General features: G+C 35.4%; 1 protein-coding gene across 1 annotated transcript in view; it reads left to right on the top strand.

The window, feature by feature from the left end:
• Positions 1 to 20,535, top strand: part of ST18 (ST18, C2H2C-type zinc finger) — a 102,320-nt gene that overhangs the window by 24,865 nt on the left and 56,920 nt on the right. The window contains exons 4-6 of the mRNA XM_026841461.1: positions 564 to 670; positions 7,341 to 7,395; positions 9,274 to 9,304. Coding sequence (XP_026697262.1) covers positions 7,341 to 7,395; positions 9,274 to 9,304 — 86 coding nt within the window. The 5' untranslated portion in view covers positions 564 to 670. The remainder of the gene's footprint in view (positions 1 to 563; positions 671 to 7,340; positions 7,396 to 9,273; positions 9,305 to 20,535) is intronic.

Genomic DNA, 20,535 nt, shown 5'->3' with positions numbered 1-20,535 from the left:
GAAAGGAATAAAAAATTGAGCATAGAGAAATGTCAAGGATTTCCTTCAGTTTGCTTATGATGAGACTATCAGTCTGCCAAACTTCAAATTCTGATATTCAAAATAAAATTTAAAAACAAAAAAAAAAAAAAAAAAAAAAAAAAAAAATTGCTATATTAAAATATTTTTAAATGCTTCTCCTTTATTTCACGTCATGTACTGAACCGTCCTACTCAGTCAAAGTGTGCAGTAACTGATGCAGTAAAAACATTGAATAAGGATTTTTACATATAGGAACTGTGTCTGTGCAGGAAGAAAAACTTTTCTTAGAGCAGGTCTATTTCATAAGCTATCATAAAGGGCATTAACAATATAAATATAATACCATAACAGAAGAAAAATTATTATTCTTTCTGCCTTTTAGAAGCATCATTGGTGCCTCTATACCACATCTTTGAAAAACCACACAAGAAAACAGTTCACCTGGATTATTTTCCCGTTTGATTTAAAGAGTGTGCTGTTTCATCTACATTTATTTAGTATAGCTGTTTTTTGGTTTTCTTCTGTTGGTTTTTTTTTTTCAGAGAATGAATTTCAGGATTATCTGTTAAATCAGGCCAGGCATCTTGTGCTGAGTGACGAATTTGGTCCTTTGGAATCTGCACTTATTTTCACCTGGAAACACGCAAAGGTGGGATAAATTATTTACAAAAATGAATTTGAGCCAAAATCTATCTATTAGTAGTATAATACTATGTGGTTTCATGTGTAGTGTCATGTTCACTAGGACTTTTTCTCGCATAGCATCTGTTATTTTGGGAACAGCAGTCTTAAACAGTCAGGTATAACAATATTGAACAACTGAAAAATATGTAAATCTTTGTAAATACCTAGAAATTCTAGGGTTTAAGTTTCAGAACTATACTCTGTTAGCACTACATATTGACCTGAACACAACTATCTTTAAATATATATGACTCCAGGAGTGAGAATGTATTTCATAATGCACTTAAATTTAATCTGTGAAGGATAGATTATTTGTGAAATTTTTTGGATGATGCCTATTGAGGTTTTAAAACTATATATCAGTTGGGTGGGATAAAAACCTTGGTGTATTTGTAAAAGATCTCAAGGTGTCAAATAATTTTTTTCTTTTTGAATATTGACGCTTTCTTTCATCGAAAAAATTATATTTAGTACTTAGCAGCCCAGAAAGTAGTGACAAGACATTGAACTTCATTGAAAATAAAAATACAGGAAAAAAAGCCTTCAGAAAGTGGGATCACACATCAGCTTGTGTTGAGCTGCATTTCGGCGTGGTAGACTATATATTTTTTCTCTAAATTTAAAAAGCTAGCAGTTGCCCCTTAATTTCATGAAGCTGTGACTCTGCCCTCTAAAGCCTTGGTAAAGCAGACTAATAGAAATACTTGGCACACGCTGGTTACCTAAGGGAATAATAGAACTATTTGCTGTAGTCGTTTGGCAAAAGGACATAAACATATGGCTTTGGTTTATATTCAGCACTGCCAGTTGTGCAAAGTTGCATGGATGAAGTATACAACAGCAGTGACAACTCAGAAATCAGAAGTGAGAATCAAAATAAATCATCCTCATTACAAAGCTATTCAAGCTTGCCTCTGATTTAAGGTTTATTTTGCCTCTGCATATTTTCAAGTAGTGACCTCAATATAAAAAACAGCTACTTCTCAAAAATATATATAGCGTTCAACCACACTATAAAATGATAAATTGTTGGTGATTTATATGTGTTGCAAACATGCTTTAAAGTTTCTATCCAGTAGATGTACTTAGTTATTTTAATTACTGAGAAATTAATATATCTGAACCAATTATTTTCATGTTATTCAACTTTCTCCTAGAGACATCAGGAATAGAATCGTATAAACTAAATCAAAAGTTTCAAAAATGAGGTGACTCGGTTAAGAATAATGAAAATCATGAAACAAGGCATATTTTTAGTAATAGTCTTTAAGAATACCTTCTTTGTAAATATTTTTTCTCCTTTCTGGCTAGGAACATATTATTAAAAAAAAAAAAAAAAAACCAAAAAAAAAACCACAACCCACCAAACTCAAGAACAAGAAACTTTAACACCAGTACAACAATGTTCCTAAAATAATTATCTTTGGATTTTGGATTTGTTTACTGCAAGTCATCAGAGTATATAAGCTTTATCTATAATTTGCTATATGTGTACTTTGCATTTCTTTTTCTCACCATACTTCTCACTGTCTGTCTGCCATAAATACTTCATATTTAAAAAACCTATCACAGAGTAACAGAAAGATGCAATCACCACACATATATGCACAAACAGTGATACATACTTCAGCACAAGCTATAAAAATATTTTTGCTCTCAGATTTATTTTTAATAATCTTTTTATACAGAAAAACATGATTCTCTTTTTATGTGTTGGATTTTTAAATGAATTATTGAAAATAAACATTAAAATATGAATACCAAAAGCACTGAAAATCTTGCTCTGAGGTAATTATTGTAGGGAGAGGCACACACTGTGTCGTGTCACCTCGGGGCACAGTACAGCACAGATATGTTTGTAGTGCTTAGCAGTGTCTGACTTCAACTCTGAGTTTGTAGCTTGTGTTTGAGAATTGAGGATGGATTTGTATGTCTTAAAAATCATCAAGGTGCTTGTTTTGTTTGTTTTGGGTTTTTTTCTGTCTAAGTTCATTAGTAGTTTTGTGACAGATGTAGCTGTTACCTCTGTATAAACTTACATAGTTTAAAAATTAAAAATAGTAGAGAAAAGCTATTAATTTTTTTTTTCAGACTTCTCAAAATCAGTTAAGATTTGTCCTTGAAAATTTGTTTGCCAAATTTAATTTTGAAAATCAAAGGTAACTTTTAGTTGGAAAATCACAGCAAAATATCCACCTTTATACTCCTTACCTCTAGATAAACTGGTGATTTCTTTTCCTCTAGCTAGTTACACAAAAGGAAACAGACTGTCACTCCAGCAGTGTGGGGAAAATCGTGCTTGTACAAAGATCACAATAAAAATTAGACTGTGCATAGCTCTTTCCAGGGGGTGTATTTCACTTTTACCTGTGTCAGTAGAATTGTCCTCCCTAAGTCATTATTTCACAGTAATATACTTTAAAATTCTCTTACCAAGATGGTAGTATCAATTTAGCTTTTGAAATTCAGAATTAAAAATGTGCAAGTAAACTGAAATAGTAGTTATTGTTATTATTATTGCTATTATTATAATTTATTGCACATGCCCTATTTTCAGCTGTTAGTCATATTCTTGGATCCCATTATAATATCAGTACATGCACATGTGCACAGATAGACTCCAGGCACACAAAAAACCAAACTCAGAGCCAAATCCTGATTCTCTCACTCAGGGAAGTATTTCCAGGTGCTGCTCTTGAGTCCGCTGGCTGCAGTGGGATGCTACAAACAGAAGTAACATTTGGTTTCTGCAGCCAGGGACTCTGGAATAGTTTGCTCAGAAAGTATGATTGCTGCTACTCCACAGTTAATTCACTGGGAGAAACATGAATACCATGTAGCAGTCATATAGCAAGTTACTCCAGTTTCAGCCAAGCAGAATTTGTGGTATCGTCGGTGACTCCAGTCAGTTTTCTGGGATCTAATTATTGACTTACCCTTAAGTCTCAACCAAAATTGAAGGAAAGGTGGGGAAGGATCAAACTGAACTTCACAAAGTCAAACAGAAAGCATTCATAAACTTAGGAAGATTTGTTGGAACATGCTTTCAGAAAATAATAGTGTCAACATCATCAGTAAATTTCCAAATCACAGAAATAGGGCATAACTGAATTAATTCTAAGGCAAACATTCTTTTTTTTTTTTTTTTTTTTTTTTAACGACTGGGGACTGCATAGCTGCTACCCCTTTATTGCTGTGTTTCTGACTGTATCTGTCACTAATTCCTTTTGAGTCCATTAGCTACTTTCAACTAATTTTGAAAAGAAAATGTTTAGATGGGTTTTAAACCCATCAAATCCTAGAATCTAGCTATAAGACACAAAGATAAAGTGGAATTAATTCCACTGTTTCCTTGGTATTATTTTTGTGAAGCTTGCCCTTAAAAATATGGGATTATAACTCCCAATAAAATTTTTCTGGCAAGAACTTAGATATTATCCTGATGGTCCTGATGGCTAAAAAAAATAGCAATGAGACATGGTGTGAGGATGTTGTACAGCCATGACCATTCTATTTATCCCTTATGGCTTCTTGTCTCAAGACAACATGTGTACTAGGAGGGAGGGCTAACCATCCTCGGCTTTGAGAGCATGGAGCACCTTCCTGAATCCAACCAGTCTTCACAGTACATAGCAGTAATAAGATATGTCTCTCAAATTAACACCTTGATTACAATTACCTCTAAAAGCTTGGAATGGAATTTCTCACTTAGAGTTTAATTCTTTTGTTTTTTCCATGGGTGATTTAAAAGTTTGAATATTTCTTGGTGACCATCTGTGGCTGTAATTAGATGTAAAGCAATCTTTAGATAAAAATCAGAAGTAAGAAACTTTGTTCACTTTTTTTTTCAGTATCAAGGAGTCTCTGAAAGAACTATCAAAGCCCAAAGATACTACATTTAAAATTTGAGCAAGAGAATGTGTCTTAAACACTTAAAAGATTTCAGTTTTATTCAGTTACTTTTTTATAATTTTCAGATTAATGCATGGGTCTTTTTGTAAGTTAAGGGTTTTTTTAGGCAACACATACATGATAATTATTTTAATATGTGCTATACACCAGGCCAAATAGTCCTACAAATTTTAGGTTTGAGTTGATTAAACTTCTCTCATAGTTTCAAATTATTATAAGAAAAGAAAATCAATAGAAAAATCACCTGCATTGATTTTATTGTTGGTTTTCACTCATTGTGCAATTTTTAAATATTCATCAAAATGCAACGTGCTATTTAGACCAAAGTAACTGCTGTTCAGTAGAAGCAGTGGACACTTTTTGTTTCATAATTAAAAGAGCAGCACTGTGATTGGTGTGGGTTTTATTATGAAATGATGACAAAGGAGTACCAGTGGTTTTAATAGTTTTAGCTTACAGGAGCTGTTGTTAATTTTGTCTGTAGAGTTGCAGGTGAAATAATGCACAGTGGATAAATAGTCTATATTGGTTTAACTGAACATAATATATAGTGTGTTCTGGAGTTGTTTGTCTCAATAGACTATAGTAATCAAAAGTAATGAACCTATTATGTGCAGGACCTTGGAGAGCATAGAATGGCAGTAAAAGTGTGGCACATAAAAGGTTTATTAAAGGAAATTAAAGTCCATCATTGCCACACCTGCTCCCCTATTATAAGTCTATGGCAGGTCAGTGCCTTCAATCACAACTCAGCATCAGAGAACAGAGCCATGTTTCCCATTACCATTGCAGTCACATTGCAAAAACTCGTTCTCCAGGTTTTAAGGATAGTAACAAGTAAAGGCTGCCATCGGCCTCACTATGTAAACACAAGCCACTTACGTTCCTTCCCTGCTAATAATGAACATCAGATGTAAATTTAAACAGAGAAAAGATATCATTGTCTGGCTTTGAGGTACATTTCACTCAATTTATACTTTCATTTTAGATATTGCTAACCTGTGTTCTAGAATTAGGCTTCTCCAAGTACATGAACACGCTTTTCAAATGCTTGTGTTCTCTCCTGCAAATAGGTATTTTGATTCCAGTAGCTGCATATAATGTGTAACCATATATAACAACAAATAGAAAAAAAAACAGGAAATTAAAGAAATGCTTTCTCTCCCCTGGAAAGACTGACTTTACTTTTTCTTTCTCAGGTCAGTTTTGTTATATTCTGCAGTGTTCTTTCAGATAAGACCTTCAAAACATCTCAGTTATCTGAGTCATATAAAGCTAAAAATAAAGCATCCTCAGATCTTCAAACTCTATAAGTGGAAAAAGGCACAAACAGAGGTTCTTGCATATTCCCTCAGTGGGGCAAATCAGTTCTACTGATCCTCAGAAAGGAAGAGTGAAATAATAGAGACGATCTTCTGCTGACATTTTTTTTAATCTTGTGACCTTTTGCAGTGAAAGGTGCCAGGCATAGGCATCCACAGAATGGTATGTACCACATAAGACCACAGAATGCATCTACTATTGCCCAACACAGTTATGTAACACAGATGTTGGTGTCTGAATTTGTTCCTGCATATTGATCTGCAGAATCACATAGAATTTGCTTTGTCTAGAGTATGTTTGATTATCACCATTTTACAAAGAGGGAAACTAAACAGAGACTGAAGAAGAATTCCAGAGTACCTGATATTTTGCCTAATCAAGAAATCCTTCTGAGAGTGTCTTCCTTACATAAAAATTAAGAGCTGCTTTTCAAAAGAAGAGTTTGCCTCCCTGGACGTCATCAAAATTACACTGTTGTACAATCTGCTGTATGTCACTGCAGCTCTCCACACCAGTACATGAAATCTTAATCCCTCTGAATTTCAGGGGTTTGTAATAAAATCCATGGCTTGAAAACCTGCCCCTACAATTATGGGTCTGGGCCAGATCCAAGACCAGAAGGTGCATATTTCCAGTGCTGGTTTAGATGTAGCCAAAAGTGTCATGAGAACAGCTGATCTTGAAAGGTCTCTTTTATTTCAGTTAGAAATCTTACAGCAACTGCTGACTTTTGGAGGGTTGGTAGATTTTTTGGTTGTGGTTTTGTTTGGGTTTTTTTAATGTGAAATCCAAACTAGGATACTACCTTCTCCCAAAACCTCATACAAATCTGTAACTGTCTGTTTGACCAAAAAACTTCTGTAAGAAGTAGTTGAATAAATGGTCAAGTACTTCAAAGCTGTACATGTGCAATTATGCACATTCAAGCAAGAGGGTTTCACGTTTTAAGGATGAAGTTGTCAGAAATTCAGGTTCCAATGCAGCTATTAAGATATGCTTCAGTTACAATAATAATGCAGAGTGCCTCTGGGCACTGTGGCTTTCTGGGACCTTTTCTTCCAGGAGGTGGGTGATGAAGGCAGCACTCATACAGCATTGTTGTTTCTAACCTTATGTCTTCAGCTAACACCTGTAGACCTTGTCATTAAACCTCACAGAGTCACTCATAACCATCACTTTATTAAACAAATCTGTATCATTAAAGGTATCTCCTAGGTATTTACTAGATATTCACAGATGGCTTTTTATCTCTTTGACAAGATTAATAAGGCATGATTATTCTTCTTTCTATTACTGTCTAGCCTTTGGAAATGTGGAAAAAAAAAAGCATTGGAGACTTTTTTTTTTTTTTTTCTCAATGACAAAAGGAATGAATTAAAGACTTTGTGTTAATATTACAGATGGATGCAGATGGGGAAAATAAAAAGCTGCGCACACGCTCAAAAGGAACCAAGGGTGAGTTAGCAAGCACGTTCCACGACCCTGTGCCCAGCGCACCATGAAATATGATAGTTCCTGTGCATAGTCCCTAATGTGCAGTAAGAGAATGTGTAGCTTCCTTGGGGCTGCTTTTTTAATCAAGGCAGGACACAGACTGCTGGCATTAAGAGGCATGATGTTATTAGCTATGGTTTAAAGAAAAGCAGAAAAAAAAAAATCTACTGTATGCTATTTTCTTTGAGATATTTCTCAAAGAAAATAAAGGTTATGCTTTTTATTATGCAAACAAAGATTTTCCATAGGGAGTAGAACTAGACAATATTGAATGGGTGCTTTCAAAGTAACGTACAAAACTTTTTCTCAGACAACTGAATGTTTTTCTGTCTATTGCCATTAATTATCTGTAAATTAGATGCAAAAATGGGACAGAACTAAATTTACTTTAATCAAAAGGTGCAGGTGTATGTGACAGAGGACAACCCTCTTCTTTTTTTGAATACTGCTGCTCATGTTTTATTTTGTGAAGTTATGACATAGTTGTGTTTTCCAGATATTCCTCTCTTTTTGTAAGGAACAGATGGAAATGCAGTACTGAGAGATAAACAGGCCCTTAATGATCCCAACATCTGGAAAACATGATTGACTAGCAATACAGCCCTTCCAGGAAAATAACTTTTTATTTTCATTCATAACACTTTTTGTGACTATTGATAATGAGTGAAAAATGGAGATTTTAAAAAATAAATGTCAAACTTTTGCCTGCCCTGTGAACATTTTTGCTTACAACTCTTATCAGAGGTAAGAAGTACCCATTTTTCACTCTGATTTTAATGTGAATTGTACACTCAGTGTTGTGCAAAACAGGCTAATTTGATTCTTGTCACAACTTGGCAGTTCTGAATTGTTAGTGTCTTCAGCTTCAAGCTGTGGTCAGAATGGAAAATTGAAGTGTGGTTTGCCTTAGTTCTCTAGTTTCAAATGACCAAAGGGATGAAAAGTGCTAGGCTTCAGTTAGGAAACTATAGAGGAAGGGGTGGGAGTGCCACAGACTGTCCACAGACAAGGGGATAAACACAGACAAGCCTTTTAAAAAACATAATCATTGTCCTATGAAAACTTTGATGCATCCCACAGTAATGTTCTCTGAAATTGATGTAAAAATCATATATATTTCAAAAGTACCAGAAGAAATAAAGTTATTGAATAGAGAAGTTATTCACATCTCAGCATTAGAGTATGTCTTCTCTGTTGGTCAGCACTGTGAAGTAAAACTGTCTGTCTGGCTTAGAAGACTTAAATTGTATTTAATAGGGGATTCATATCCTTTTTGCTCAAAAAGCTTATAACACATTTTAAATCTTATAGATTTTCTTTCTCTATATTTTTTATACACATGCACACAGAGCTACAGGAATTAAAATATCAGGAACATTTTCCACAAGTGGAAACAGTAAAAGTTGCCTGTGCAGTATGAGTAATCCTCAGAACCACCTGTTGGCTGTGTCAATATACTGTCTATCTTTGTGTGGGTAGGTATTTGTAAACACCAGCCTTCGTCATTCCCAAATTGAATTAAAATTCAGAAAAAGCAGAGATTTGTCAATCTATTTTCAATAAAAACAAGTGCCTTCTCATTTACTTTTATTTTTTCTTATTATTCTTCTTATTGTTCTACTGAACATCACAGTCCAGGTTTTAGGAATCCTAAAATAACTGTGAGAAGTATGTGTTCAGTTAACATTTGAACTAGTAGCTACAATCTTGTGAACATGAAATAATCACCTGTGTTTTGATAGCCACTCCTCTGTCATCACGGATAGACAGGTGTAAGTTTGCAGAAAGCACAAGCCTAGAACTGTAAAATAATTCATTCTTTCCTTCTTTTATTAACAGTTCAAGTGGACTCTATAGCGCAAGAGCTCAGGTAAGAATTCACATTGCTTATTTTTCCAGTTTTATTTTCTGATCATATTGATAAATTCATATCAGTGGTTATTGCTGTAAAATAGAGAATCCAGCAAATGATGCATTATGTAGAGATTTATCATAGACCAAAGGGCACTTGATGCAGATGAAATTTTCAAATATAACAAAAATAAAAGCAAAATGTTAGCAATAATTATTCAAGCAAAATCAAAAGTAATGTAAAGTGGGCAGGATTCTGGTAGTCTGTCTTTATCTTCAGCCTGTGTCAGGGCACACAACAAAAGAGTATACTTTCTGATCAGTCCTTAGTCTTCTTTTTCCTATAAGTATTATATTACAACATCTGAACATTCTAAAAGATATTAACATTTATAAGTTTTTGTTAGATGGCTTTTATAAAACTGGTAATCTCTGTAAACTATTATAAATTCTAAATGCACTAACGGCTCATCCTTCCTCAAGTACTCACTGAGGTTTCATATTTTATTGAAGAAGCAGAGAGTACTTTTAACATTTGCATAAAGCACAACAGTCCATTCAAACCCATAAGTTGTACAAGGTTATTTCAGATCACAAATAATCTAGTACAATTTTAACATTAGTACTTTTACTAATGTGTGCACCAACTCTGAGTAACTGGTCCAAGAGCTTAGAACAAATTCAGGAAAGACTGGCATATTTTTCAGTAGCAAATCTTCAAAAAATAACATGTACCATCAAAGTTTTCTCTGGGACAAGATCACTCTTCATGTTCACCAAGGGAATATTTACATGTAGCTTCAAATTCCTAGAGATATTAATCAAAATTACAAGGGCTACAGCTGCAATATAAATACTGAAAACATTTTTGCAAAAACTCTTAAGAGTTTTTATTAACTTATTTTGCCCACACTTGTTTTTCATCACATGTTACTGAGCTGCTTTCTAAACCACAGCAGGCATCTGGAGTATGTGTTTGTGGGTTCATCCATCTAGGGAACAGGAACATCATCATGTGATTTATTTGATCAAACAAAATGCCACTCTCTCTTAAGATAGGACATGAGATATTTACAGGAAGTTATTTGCAGTGAAGACATACAATATTTTAAAGTCCAAGGAAATTATAAGCTGCTTAGAGATATTCCATGAACAGAAGTGGAGGCTAACTTTTGGGATAAATTATTCATGGTGAGTCACTCATTCAGCTCTACTGTGAATCTCATTTTTCTGTACAGCTTCAGTTTCCTGAGATTTAGTGCTTCTCCTTTTTCCTCTGTGCATCCCTAATTTATGCACCAGAAGGATGCATTAATCCGAAGAGGCAGTCATCCAAAAATGAGGATGGTCCATGTGTTCCTAAGAGAAAAATGTTTGAAAAATAGAGGATGTGCAAGTTTCTGCAACATCAGGGAAGCTGTAATTTATGCATTATCAGTTACTATAGCTTTTCCCAAGCAATTTTGCTTTTCCCTGTGAAATACATGCTATCTTAGGAACTACTGTGTAACAGATTACTTTCTCTGTCAGAAGTGTTGACTACCTCTATGGGGAAACATACATCGGTTTAAAACAGTGAGCTAAACAGCCAATAAAGCCATTGCCCAGCCCTTAACTTAGTATTTCTGATTTCTACCATACCAGATTTCATACTGGGTGTTTCTGCAGTCAAGTGGCTTTACTGGCATAAAAGTCAGGGGATCAACTTTTATGAATCTCTTTGTTTATGAAAAACTAGAGGAAGAGAGTCAGGGGCTGCCTTTTTAGAAATATAGCCTACAAGCTGCATTGCTATTACTCATCCCCATTTCATTGTGGAAAAACTATCAAACGTTCCTCAAGAATTAAAACCAAAATACTCTGTTGTGTTCCCCGGATACAGATATTGGAACCACTGTCTTTGCTGACCAAGGTTCTAAATGATGTGTTGGCTGAGAAATTTAAATCCATGTTTAATTAATTTCCCCTTTTCCCCTGGCTTATCCTATCTGACAAAGCACTTTTGCACTCCTTATTGAGTTTCTGTTACAAAGTGCCTTGGGATACTTCTACATGAAAGGCACTACATAAGCTTACATGCTCATATTGTATTATTATTAGTTTCAAAACATTGATTGGTTCTAGAGCATTTGTTAGCCTCTTCTTATTCTGCAAGTTGTGTTTCACAAAAGTAGAGAATGAAATAAATAAAAAGCAAAACAAAGAGTTGCAATCACCAATTAGATTCAATAATGTATTTTCTCTTCTAAATTTCATGGGTTGCATCCTTGCTTAATGGAATTCAATGCTAAAAAAGTCTATTGATTTCAAGAAAGCCAATATTTCACCCAGAAATCTGGTTAATGGTTTTGTTGTCATCCATCCTTGCCTGAGAAATAGGACCACCTTTCTGCATAAAAAGTATATTTTCAGAAAAACATCATGTTAAGGGCCAAGCCATGTTTTAATTTTTTTCTGTTTAGGAAAATAACTTAAAATTCTCTTGCACTATACTGAGTTTTCAGAGAACAGGACTTTTCTTCCAGATACTGACCACCTATACACAACTTCTATTAAGTGTGAAAATTGCACTGATTTCATGTAATTATATATCTGAAGTAATATCAAATTTCAATATCATATAAATAATTGTCTTTATACATAAATATTAACACTGCTGTGTTATTAGTTCAGATTTGTAAGACTTTTATTTTTACTATAAGTACCATATAAGTTGTCGTGTTGAAGCATAATGTGCTAAAGTCCTTCAAAACAGAACTGTTTCTACTTCCAGTCTTATTTACTTATGAACAACCTGGTTTAATTTTTCATTTGGGACTGTAGTACTGTGTTGATTTCATTGGTAGCTAAACTACCCACAGAAAGAGAGGAATCTTTTATCACAACCTAAACATAGCAATACACAATATGTGGTAGAAGTGAGTGCTGAAGCCTGGAGATCTCTGTCCCATATATTCAGGTTTGAATCTGACACCTTTTGGGCATAACAGCTCTGTTGTATCCATCTTCTGCAAGAAGCAGAAAGAAGAGGTCTTCTCTTAGATGATTTAGTCATGGACCACTGAAAGGACCAGGACCTTCAGCTGTGTTCAGGATTAGAATGAAATCCAAAGGGAAGTGAGGAATATTGGTGTGATGTATTCTCATTACTGTGTTCTATTTAACAGATGGGATACAGTACGATGAACCATCTGTAGGTTATGGAGTGGCATCTGGGTCAGACCAAGGAAGAGCAAATTGGATCGATCCAAGCATGGGATTACAAAAGCGTAGATCAGTTTGGCTAAATCCATATCTGAATAGAAAAGCTACCTTTTTGGGGTTAGACACAGGTGAAACCGTCTTTCTTTCTTCTGTCACTAATGATTAATGAAGACTCCACAAGGCACTGGTATTTCAAGTCATGGAGGACAGTCCTGATCTTTGGTGGGAGTAGTTACACTTCCCCTTACTCTCTGTAGTATTGGATCACTTCTTCAGAAAGACCATTTCTTCAAAAGTAAGGCAAGTTATTTTTTATCTGGAACTCTTGTTCCAGATGTTGTGAGACATTTTAGATATCCAGATAAGTTGAACTGATCAGTGTGAACGTACAGAAATATGAGTCTCCTGAATGTTTTAACAGAGAGAGAGGTAATAGAGCAGAGCTGTCTGGATGTCTCCTTCACAGAAGTAATAACTGAACCTTTCACCCTTTGTTGCTGTTTCTCAATTAGGAGGGTGAGAAACCAGCAAAGCAAGCCTGCAATCACTGGTACTAAAGTATTTCAGAAGGTTTATGTTATTAAAATGTATTCCTTAACTCTATCCAAAATGTTTAAGAGCTAGGTCTATAGAAGTAGCAGTACTAACAGCATACTAAAAAGCATTTTGCTGACTGAAGTAGTTATTACTTATACTAAAATGCTGAATATTTTGCTGGTTTCCTCTAAGTACTGGTAGATGATATGTATCCAATTATATCTGAACTCTATTTTCAGACAGTAATGGAATGAAGGTAGACCATTTTTTAGATAGATGATTTGACCACTCAGGAAAATTTCATGGCAGGAAAGAAAAGGGCCGTGCAAGCCTAGCTGCATTTAGAAAGGAATGCTTCGTTGGTAACTCCTTTTCTGAGGTTCATAAAATAAACAGCTTTTAAAGACGTATTTGCATGAAAAGAAAGCAGTAGTCTGGCAGATGACCAGAGAAAGAGGAGAAATCCATACTTAGATGACTGAAGAAGTGGGTACATGTACCAAAATCACACAAAAAGGCTCAAAGACATTCCTCAGTAAGAATTGAGATTGTGATTTGTGTAGCCATCACCTTCACAGTACTTTTATCCCATAGCACTGCTTAAAAGTGAGACAGAGATTGAGAAAACTGTTTGCTTCTACCCTACATCTGGAAAAACTGTCAGGTTTGTCCTTTGAGCTTGGCTTCTGTTTTCACAGGAGTTGGTCATAGACTGATTTTCTGGAAATTCCTGGGAAAAATCACATTGGTCATAATCCTGAATAAGGACATTTGGAATAGAAACTGGATTCTTGCATTTCCTGGTGACTCATCTGTCTCCCACTGGCAGAGAGTGTGGGACCCTCCTAGTCCTTAACATGGTTTGATGAAAAGGTGTCGCTGAGTCCAAATAGACTTAGAAGAAAATACTAAATTAAAATGGTAAATAGTTATATCTACTGCCAGGATTTTTATCCTGATTCGGTGCCGACGTGTCTGAGCTTGAAAAAAACCCTATTTTTTTTTAATAGAAGCATAGAATGGTTTGGATTGGTAGAGACCTTAAAGATCATCTAGTTCCAGCCCCCATGCCATGGGCAGGGACACCTTCCACTAGCCCAGGTTGCTCACAGCCCCATCCAGCCTGGCCTTGAACACTGCCAGGGAGGGGGCAGCCACAGCTTCTCTGGGCAACCTGTGCCAGTGTCTCACCACCCTCATAGAAAATAATTTCTTCCTTATTTCTAATCTAAATCTCCCCTCATTTAATTTAAAATCATTACCCCCTCATCCCTCCCCATATTTCCTGGAGTCTCCCTTTAAGTACTGGATGGCAGCTATAAGGTCTCCCCAGAGCCTTCTCTTCTCCAGGCTGAACAACCCCAACTCTCTCTGCCTGTCCTCATAAGGGAGGTGCTCAAGCCCCCTGATCATCTTCATGACCCTTCTCTGGACTTGCCCCAGAGCAGGACACAGTACTTCAAGTTGGGTCTCACAAGGGTGGAGTAGAGGGGGAGAATCATCTCCTTCAACCTTGCTGGCCACACTTCTTTTGATGCAGCCCAGGATATGTTTGTCTTTCTGGTCTGTGAGTGCACATTGCTGGCTCATATTCAGTTTTCCTTCCACTAATACTTTTTGCTGTTAAAGACTGGTTGTTGACAGCATACATTCTCAGATGTCCTCCCCAGTATTCCCTATGATGGTAACTGGCTGGGATAGAGTTGTTCCACCTTGTCATTTATATATTTCTCCATGACACATCTAGATTAGGAATTTCACCTGAGGAAAAGATCTGTATCATGCTGTTTCTATTGATATCTGATCTTCAATTAAACAGTGGGCATTAATCTTCAGAGTACCTATTCCCAAGGTCTGCTAACAGAATGATCAGTTAGGAGTATCTACTGCTTGCTCTCTATCTTGGAAAAGGAACTTCATCCCTGCCCAAGTCATTGTAGAAATAGAAATGGTTATGGGGCTTTGAAAATATTAACCTCTGCTTCTTACCCCATGATTTCTGGAGTAATCAAGTCTGTCATGTTGTCATCAATCACACTTTTCTAGATTCCCAGTAAATCTTATTGGTATTTTGTTATTTTCTGACAACACTGTTAGGTTCTTAAAGAACTCAGGCTGGGGTGTTAGTCAGTACTCTCCTTAAAGAATCTGTGGAAATCTACATTTTTTTAATTGATGTTTTATAGAAAACATTGAACAGTCAAACATAAACACTGAACAATCAGTACATGGTGCAGTTTATTGTGAGGCAAAGGTAAGTATACTCTGGTCACAAAACTAATAAAACTAATAAAGTGCTAGAATTCACCTATCCTTATTATTATATCCTGTATGTCAACCATTCTCATTATAGCTAATAAAACAAGCATTAACATAAATTGTAATGGCAATCAAATTTATAGGTCTGTTGAGTCTACATTCCTCCCTTGTTTCCTCCTTCATTTTCCAGTCCTCCTCTACTTAGCCTTCAAACTGTGAAATCTACAGTGATGTCATTCCTCCTCTCCCTTTCCTCTCCTCTCCTCTCCTCTCCTCTCCTCTCCTCTCCTCTCTCCTCTTCTCTCCCTTTCCTAGAGCTCTAATTAGTTGATGGACCTCAAGCTTTTTGTCTTTTTTTGTAGTCTGATATGCTTTCATACTTCAGAAACAGGTTGTTCTTTTCGTACTGTTAAACCCATAAACAAGAAACCATAAACAAGAAACAAATAAACATGGAAATAAATTCAAAATTCAAAAATTTTCCACGTCAACTTTTCTACTTTCAAACATTCATGTGAGTGGTTTAAGTCTTGCATAAAATGTTTGGAACTGGTATACAGAGAATAGCAAATAAAAGAGCTTTTTTCTATTAAAATGTCTTTCTTTGAAAGAGATTCTAAAAGTTAATAACAACTTTACTTCTTAAAAAGATTTTAATTGTTTCTGTGAAGAGAAATAATATGATATAGTTCTGTGTGACCACAAGTAATTACTTTAACATTTTGTATGTAACCCTGAGGTTGACAATTATTTGACTCAACTATTTGGTGAACTGTTCTGAATAACCACTAAGATGGTTGAAATAGGATCTGTGTCTCATAGTTGTTTCGAGACACCTGTGGTTGGAGTTGTTAATTGCAATTAACCATTTGCCTAATTCCTGTAGGTATTAAGACCTTTTGATCTATGCACTGTGACCTCTATTTTTTCCTCTTGGATTTATTTAGAACATTTAAAAGCTGTATTTCATGTTAGTTTGCTTTAGCTGATGCTTCATATGCATTTGCTTTATAGGTGACTTTTATAGTTTTCTTCAATAACAAATGTGTTAGATAAGTTTCCAGCATATAATAGGTCTCTTTTAATAATTGTGTTCATTTCTAGCCAACACCTGCAGTCTTAGTGTCTCTTTTCTCTTTGTTATTTTATTTGATTGTGGTTTTGCAATTTTTCTACTTAAAGCCTCCATTTAGTATAAAAAAGCCTCAATGATTAATTAGTTTCAATGTATGCTTTTCTGTAATAGCTTTATAATATATGTCAAATCCACATCACTTTAATTGTGGCTGCTGGACTGGCTAAGAGTTATTTTCAGGTTTTCTCTACCTGAGACCCTGTTGCATCTTAGAATGCTACTTGCCCTGAACTAAAACTTGTACATTGTTTAATATATTAAAGGAGTTGTTGTCTTCCCAATCACAACTGTCTTCATCAGCACACAGTAAATGTTATCCTCCCAACCCTATACAGGAGTTTAGAGTTGCATATGTCTTAATGCCTTCTGCTGTGTGACAGAATGTATCAGAACATTATAACCCCAAATGGTGATTTCCTCTTATGGCAGATCTTTTCTCTGTAGATGACCACAAGCCATATAGAGATTGAAATGCCAACCGGTGACTTCTGCCTCATATATATATCAATCATGAGTTAAATATTATGGCCAGCTGAATTGCTCTGTCTGACTGATGTCAAGGGTGGATTCAGCCAAGCAAAAGCAAGCCAAAACAGACTGTGGACAGCCTGGAGATAGCAAGGAAAAGAAAAGAATGCAGCCATGGGACCTCCTTCTACATTAAAGGGAGGTACTGGCTCCTAACAATCAATTGCTTACAGTCACATTGTCTGTTGTAAAATAAAAAAAAAAAAAAAGTTTATCTTCTTTACGTCTTCTCTAACCAGTCTGCAGTTACCAGTATGCTTTTTATTTAAGCATTTACTGGCATTAGCAGGCTGACCACTCACATGCAAGGCTTGCTGAATGCAAAGGTTATGTGGATGATCTGTAGATTTGCCTAGAAACTTAATCCATTCTAAGCCAAATTCTTGGCTTGGGTCCCACTGGAATTTATTGACCTACTGAACCTGGACAGATTGAGCGAGTAAATGAAAAAGAGGCTAGTGAGGCTAGATTTGGCCCAGATCTTGGGCATTCATTCATATTACTGAGTTTAAGATCGTCTTGAGCTCCACACAATAAAATTTGTTTCCTTCAAACTGTCTTTTACTAAAAATAACTTACCTGTTAGATACGGTTCAAATATATAACACTAGCCATATAGAGTTCTTGATCTATGAGCTACAGAATGGAGAATGAAGAAGTCATCCATTTCATTAATATAGTATTTCAATTAGAGGGTTTATATACATTTTTTATTAAATTATCTGAACATCCTTATGACCCTACAAGCTTGTGAACTGAAAACAAGAAAACCAGAGAAGAGAATTTAAATCTGTCCTTCTCTGAGTTGCCTTTCTAGTGGTGAGAACCCTGCTAAAAAAAAAAAAAAAAAAAGCGCTATCTAAAAAAAAAAAAAAAAAGTCATTTCATGAGCCAATTGCAGCCTGAAATCATTGTCCTTTAGCCTCAGGCATCACAGTGAGCTCGAGGCATGGGTAGATTTCACCATAACGGCATGCCTTTTCCTATGTTATTGCTGACTTACCATTGCTCCACTCTTTTTACGTGTTTCTTTTTATTTGCTCAATCATTTCACAGTCCAGTTGTTCTTTTTGGTCAGGTGGCCTATAACATTTAGTTTACTGTCTGAAACATCTCCAGGCTCAGTACATAATGACTCAACACCATTATCCATTTCTCCCCAGCCTCTTCTTATGGGGGCTAATAAATCCTCTTTCACCAACAAGGCTATGGCAGCTCCTTTGGTTTTCTTATATGTCTTTTTTTAAAATAAAATATATCTTTTAATATCATGCTCCAGCCAGCTTTCAGTTATGATACCATATTTTCTCAACATTATTATCTGTCCAGTTCTGTTCCTTTTTTCCTAGCTAAACCTTTCATTTGTGTATATAGACAGACACTTTAATACCCCCACGTTAGTGAGCTGATTTTGCTCTATATTAGTGTTCGTAAATATGAATTTCCCTTTTATCTTTCTTCCCATCTGTACCCCATGTGCATTCCTTTCATCTTGATTTGGCCCTGGACTGAACTTCTCACAACTCTGACATTTTGGAAAAACAGCATTGCCCATGTATGGCAGTAAACTCTTCTATTTGTAGAAGGCCCTTTAATCCTGCAATGATTGTTACGTTACACAGGAAAAGCTCCTGTCCCTTTCACAGACACAACTTGTAAGCCAAGTGTATGGGTTTGTTAGAAAGGGGTGAAATGCATTTTTTTTGCATTGTGTCTGACGTTAAAAAATAAGGAACATTCAGAGATTGTCTTTAATAATCATTGGAGTAAGTCATGCTAGTTCTAAACTTCTACTACAGCCAATTCACCAGGTCTAAATAATTTTTTTGGACACATTTTATTGGTTTAAATTCTTACCATTTCAATGATTTAAAATGTTGATGGAAGGAAATTACTTTTAGCTGATGAATTCTCTCCCAAATATTTTTTCAGGAATTCCAAGCTGGAGCTATTTACCAGATTATTTTCCATCACTTAGGCTGAATCGGTGAAACAGAGCACACTCAGTCATGGAGTTCAAATGTTATAGATTGTCTAAAAGTTACTGTGGCTTGACTTAATTTGCAAAATACAAGAAGTCATTAATGTCAATAACTCCGACTCTAGATTAACAACCAGGGTAATTAATGTTTAGCTTCTTGTCAGTGATGAGAACACAGTGGTCCTTTCAGCACTAGGTCCTTTTCAGGACTAGCCTGAAAAATTTCATCTGTAAAAACTCACATCAGAGTCCTGTTAACACATGATCTTTTTTAATATTTTCACATAAAGCCATACGTTTTCATCAGCATAATGTTTGAATATATTTTAATACTTATAAGAACTATTTAAAAGAATTAGGAAGAATTTGTTGTGGTTTTTTGTTTTTTTTTTTTTCCTAGTTGAACTCAGCCTTAAACTATCAGTGAACTGTAACTCATACCTTGATTATGATTTTCTCAGTTTCACAGTCTTACTCTTTGAAGTTCTTCAACTAGTCTGTGTTGCCACCTATAATTTGTAAAACAAGCAGTTGCTTCTGGATATGTGCAATTTCCCCACACCTGACAACTTCAAATATTTGTCACTTTTATTTTTTTAGGTATGTAGAATGGTCATTTCATTTAACCCACACTCCAATGTGTTCCTCTATTCAGGGAGAAATTAATAGACATACAATACTTCTGTAAGCATACTTTCATATCCCATTGAGTAGAACAATGTTTGGAAATGGGAAGTACTTTTCAGGATGAAGCATCAGAATTTCTGCAGAATGTATGTAGTCCATACAGCAGACAAGATACAAGGTATTATAAAACTCCCAGATCTTTCTAAGAATGAGACTTGAACGATACAGAGACGGGATGAAGTAATTAGAGCCTTCTCTTGAGCTGCCAAAAAAAAAAAAAAAAAAAAAAAAAAAAAGGGATCGATCAAGAAGTCCTTATCCATTATACAAGTCATTTTCTTTACATCCTTTGATAGACTTTACTTAGTTTTACGTGTAGCACCTATACGGATTTTAGAACAGAATGCAGTAAACAGAACTAAAGTTTAGTTGCCCTTCTTCCAAAGACCTAAACCTTATAGATTTTGTACTCTAGTATTCATGCTAGTGATGCAATTTACTGTCTTTCTTTTAGGAATTATTCCCTCTCTATGTATAAAGTCCATGATAATCCATGTCTCTTAAAAGAAGTTTCTATATAGTTTTCTGAATCCAGGATTTGTCTTTGTATATAGTCAGAATATATCAATTCTTTCATATTCAGTAAGCTATTTCATGGCATTGGAAACACCATCCTAGGCCTTGGATGTTGAATATTTCTTACGTATGATGACTGATGATGTGGATTTTTAGTATTTCTGTGGAGACTGCAGCTTCTGGCTATGATGAGTCAGTGTGTTAATAGCATCTTTGTGTCCTCACTTTTAGAGCAATCTGAGCTGAGAACACTAACACTCTTGCTTCCATTGAGCTATAAAATTTACATTCACTCTTTGCAAACAACGAGGGTCAGTTAAGGAAACGAACATAAATCTCACTGTCTTAACCTGAAGACAAAGTAAACAATTGAGTCATAATCACTCTCCACCTTCCCCCCCCT

The sequence above is a fragment of the Athene cunicularia genome (assembly GCF_003259725.1).
Source record: "Athene cunicularia isolate RWA chromosome 2 unlocalized genomic scaffold, athCun1 chr2_part1, whole genome shotgun sequence".
Taxonomy (NCBI): Eukaryota; Metazoa; Chordata; class Aves; order Strigiformes; family Strigidae; genus Athene; species Athene cunicularia.
Note: the sequence above shows the minus strand (reverse complement) of the source record. Positions and strands in the feature narration are given on the sequence as shown.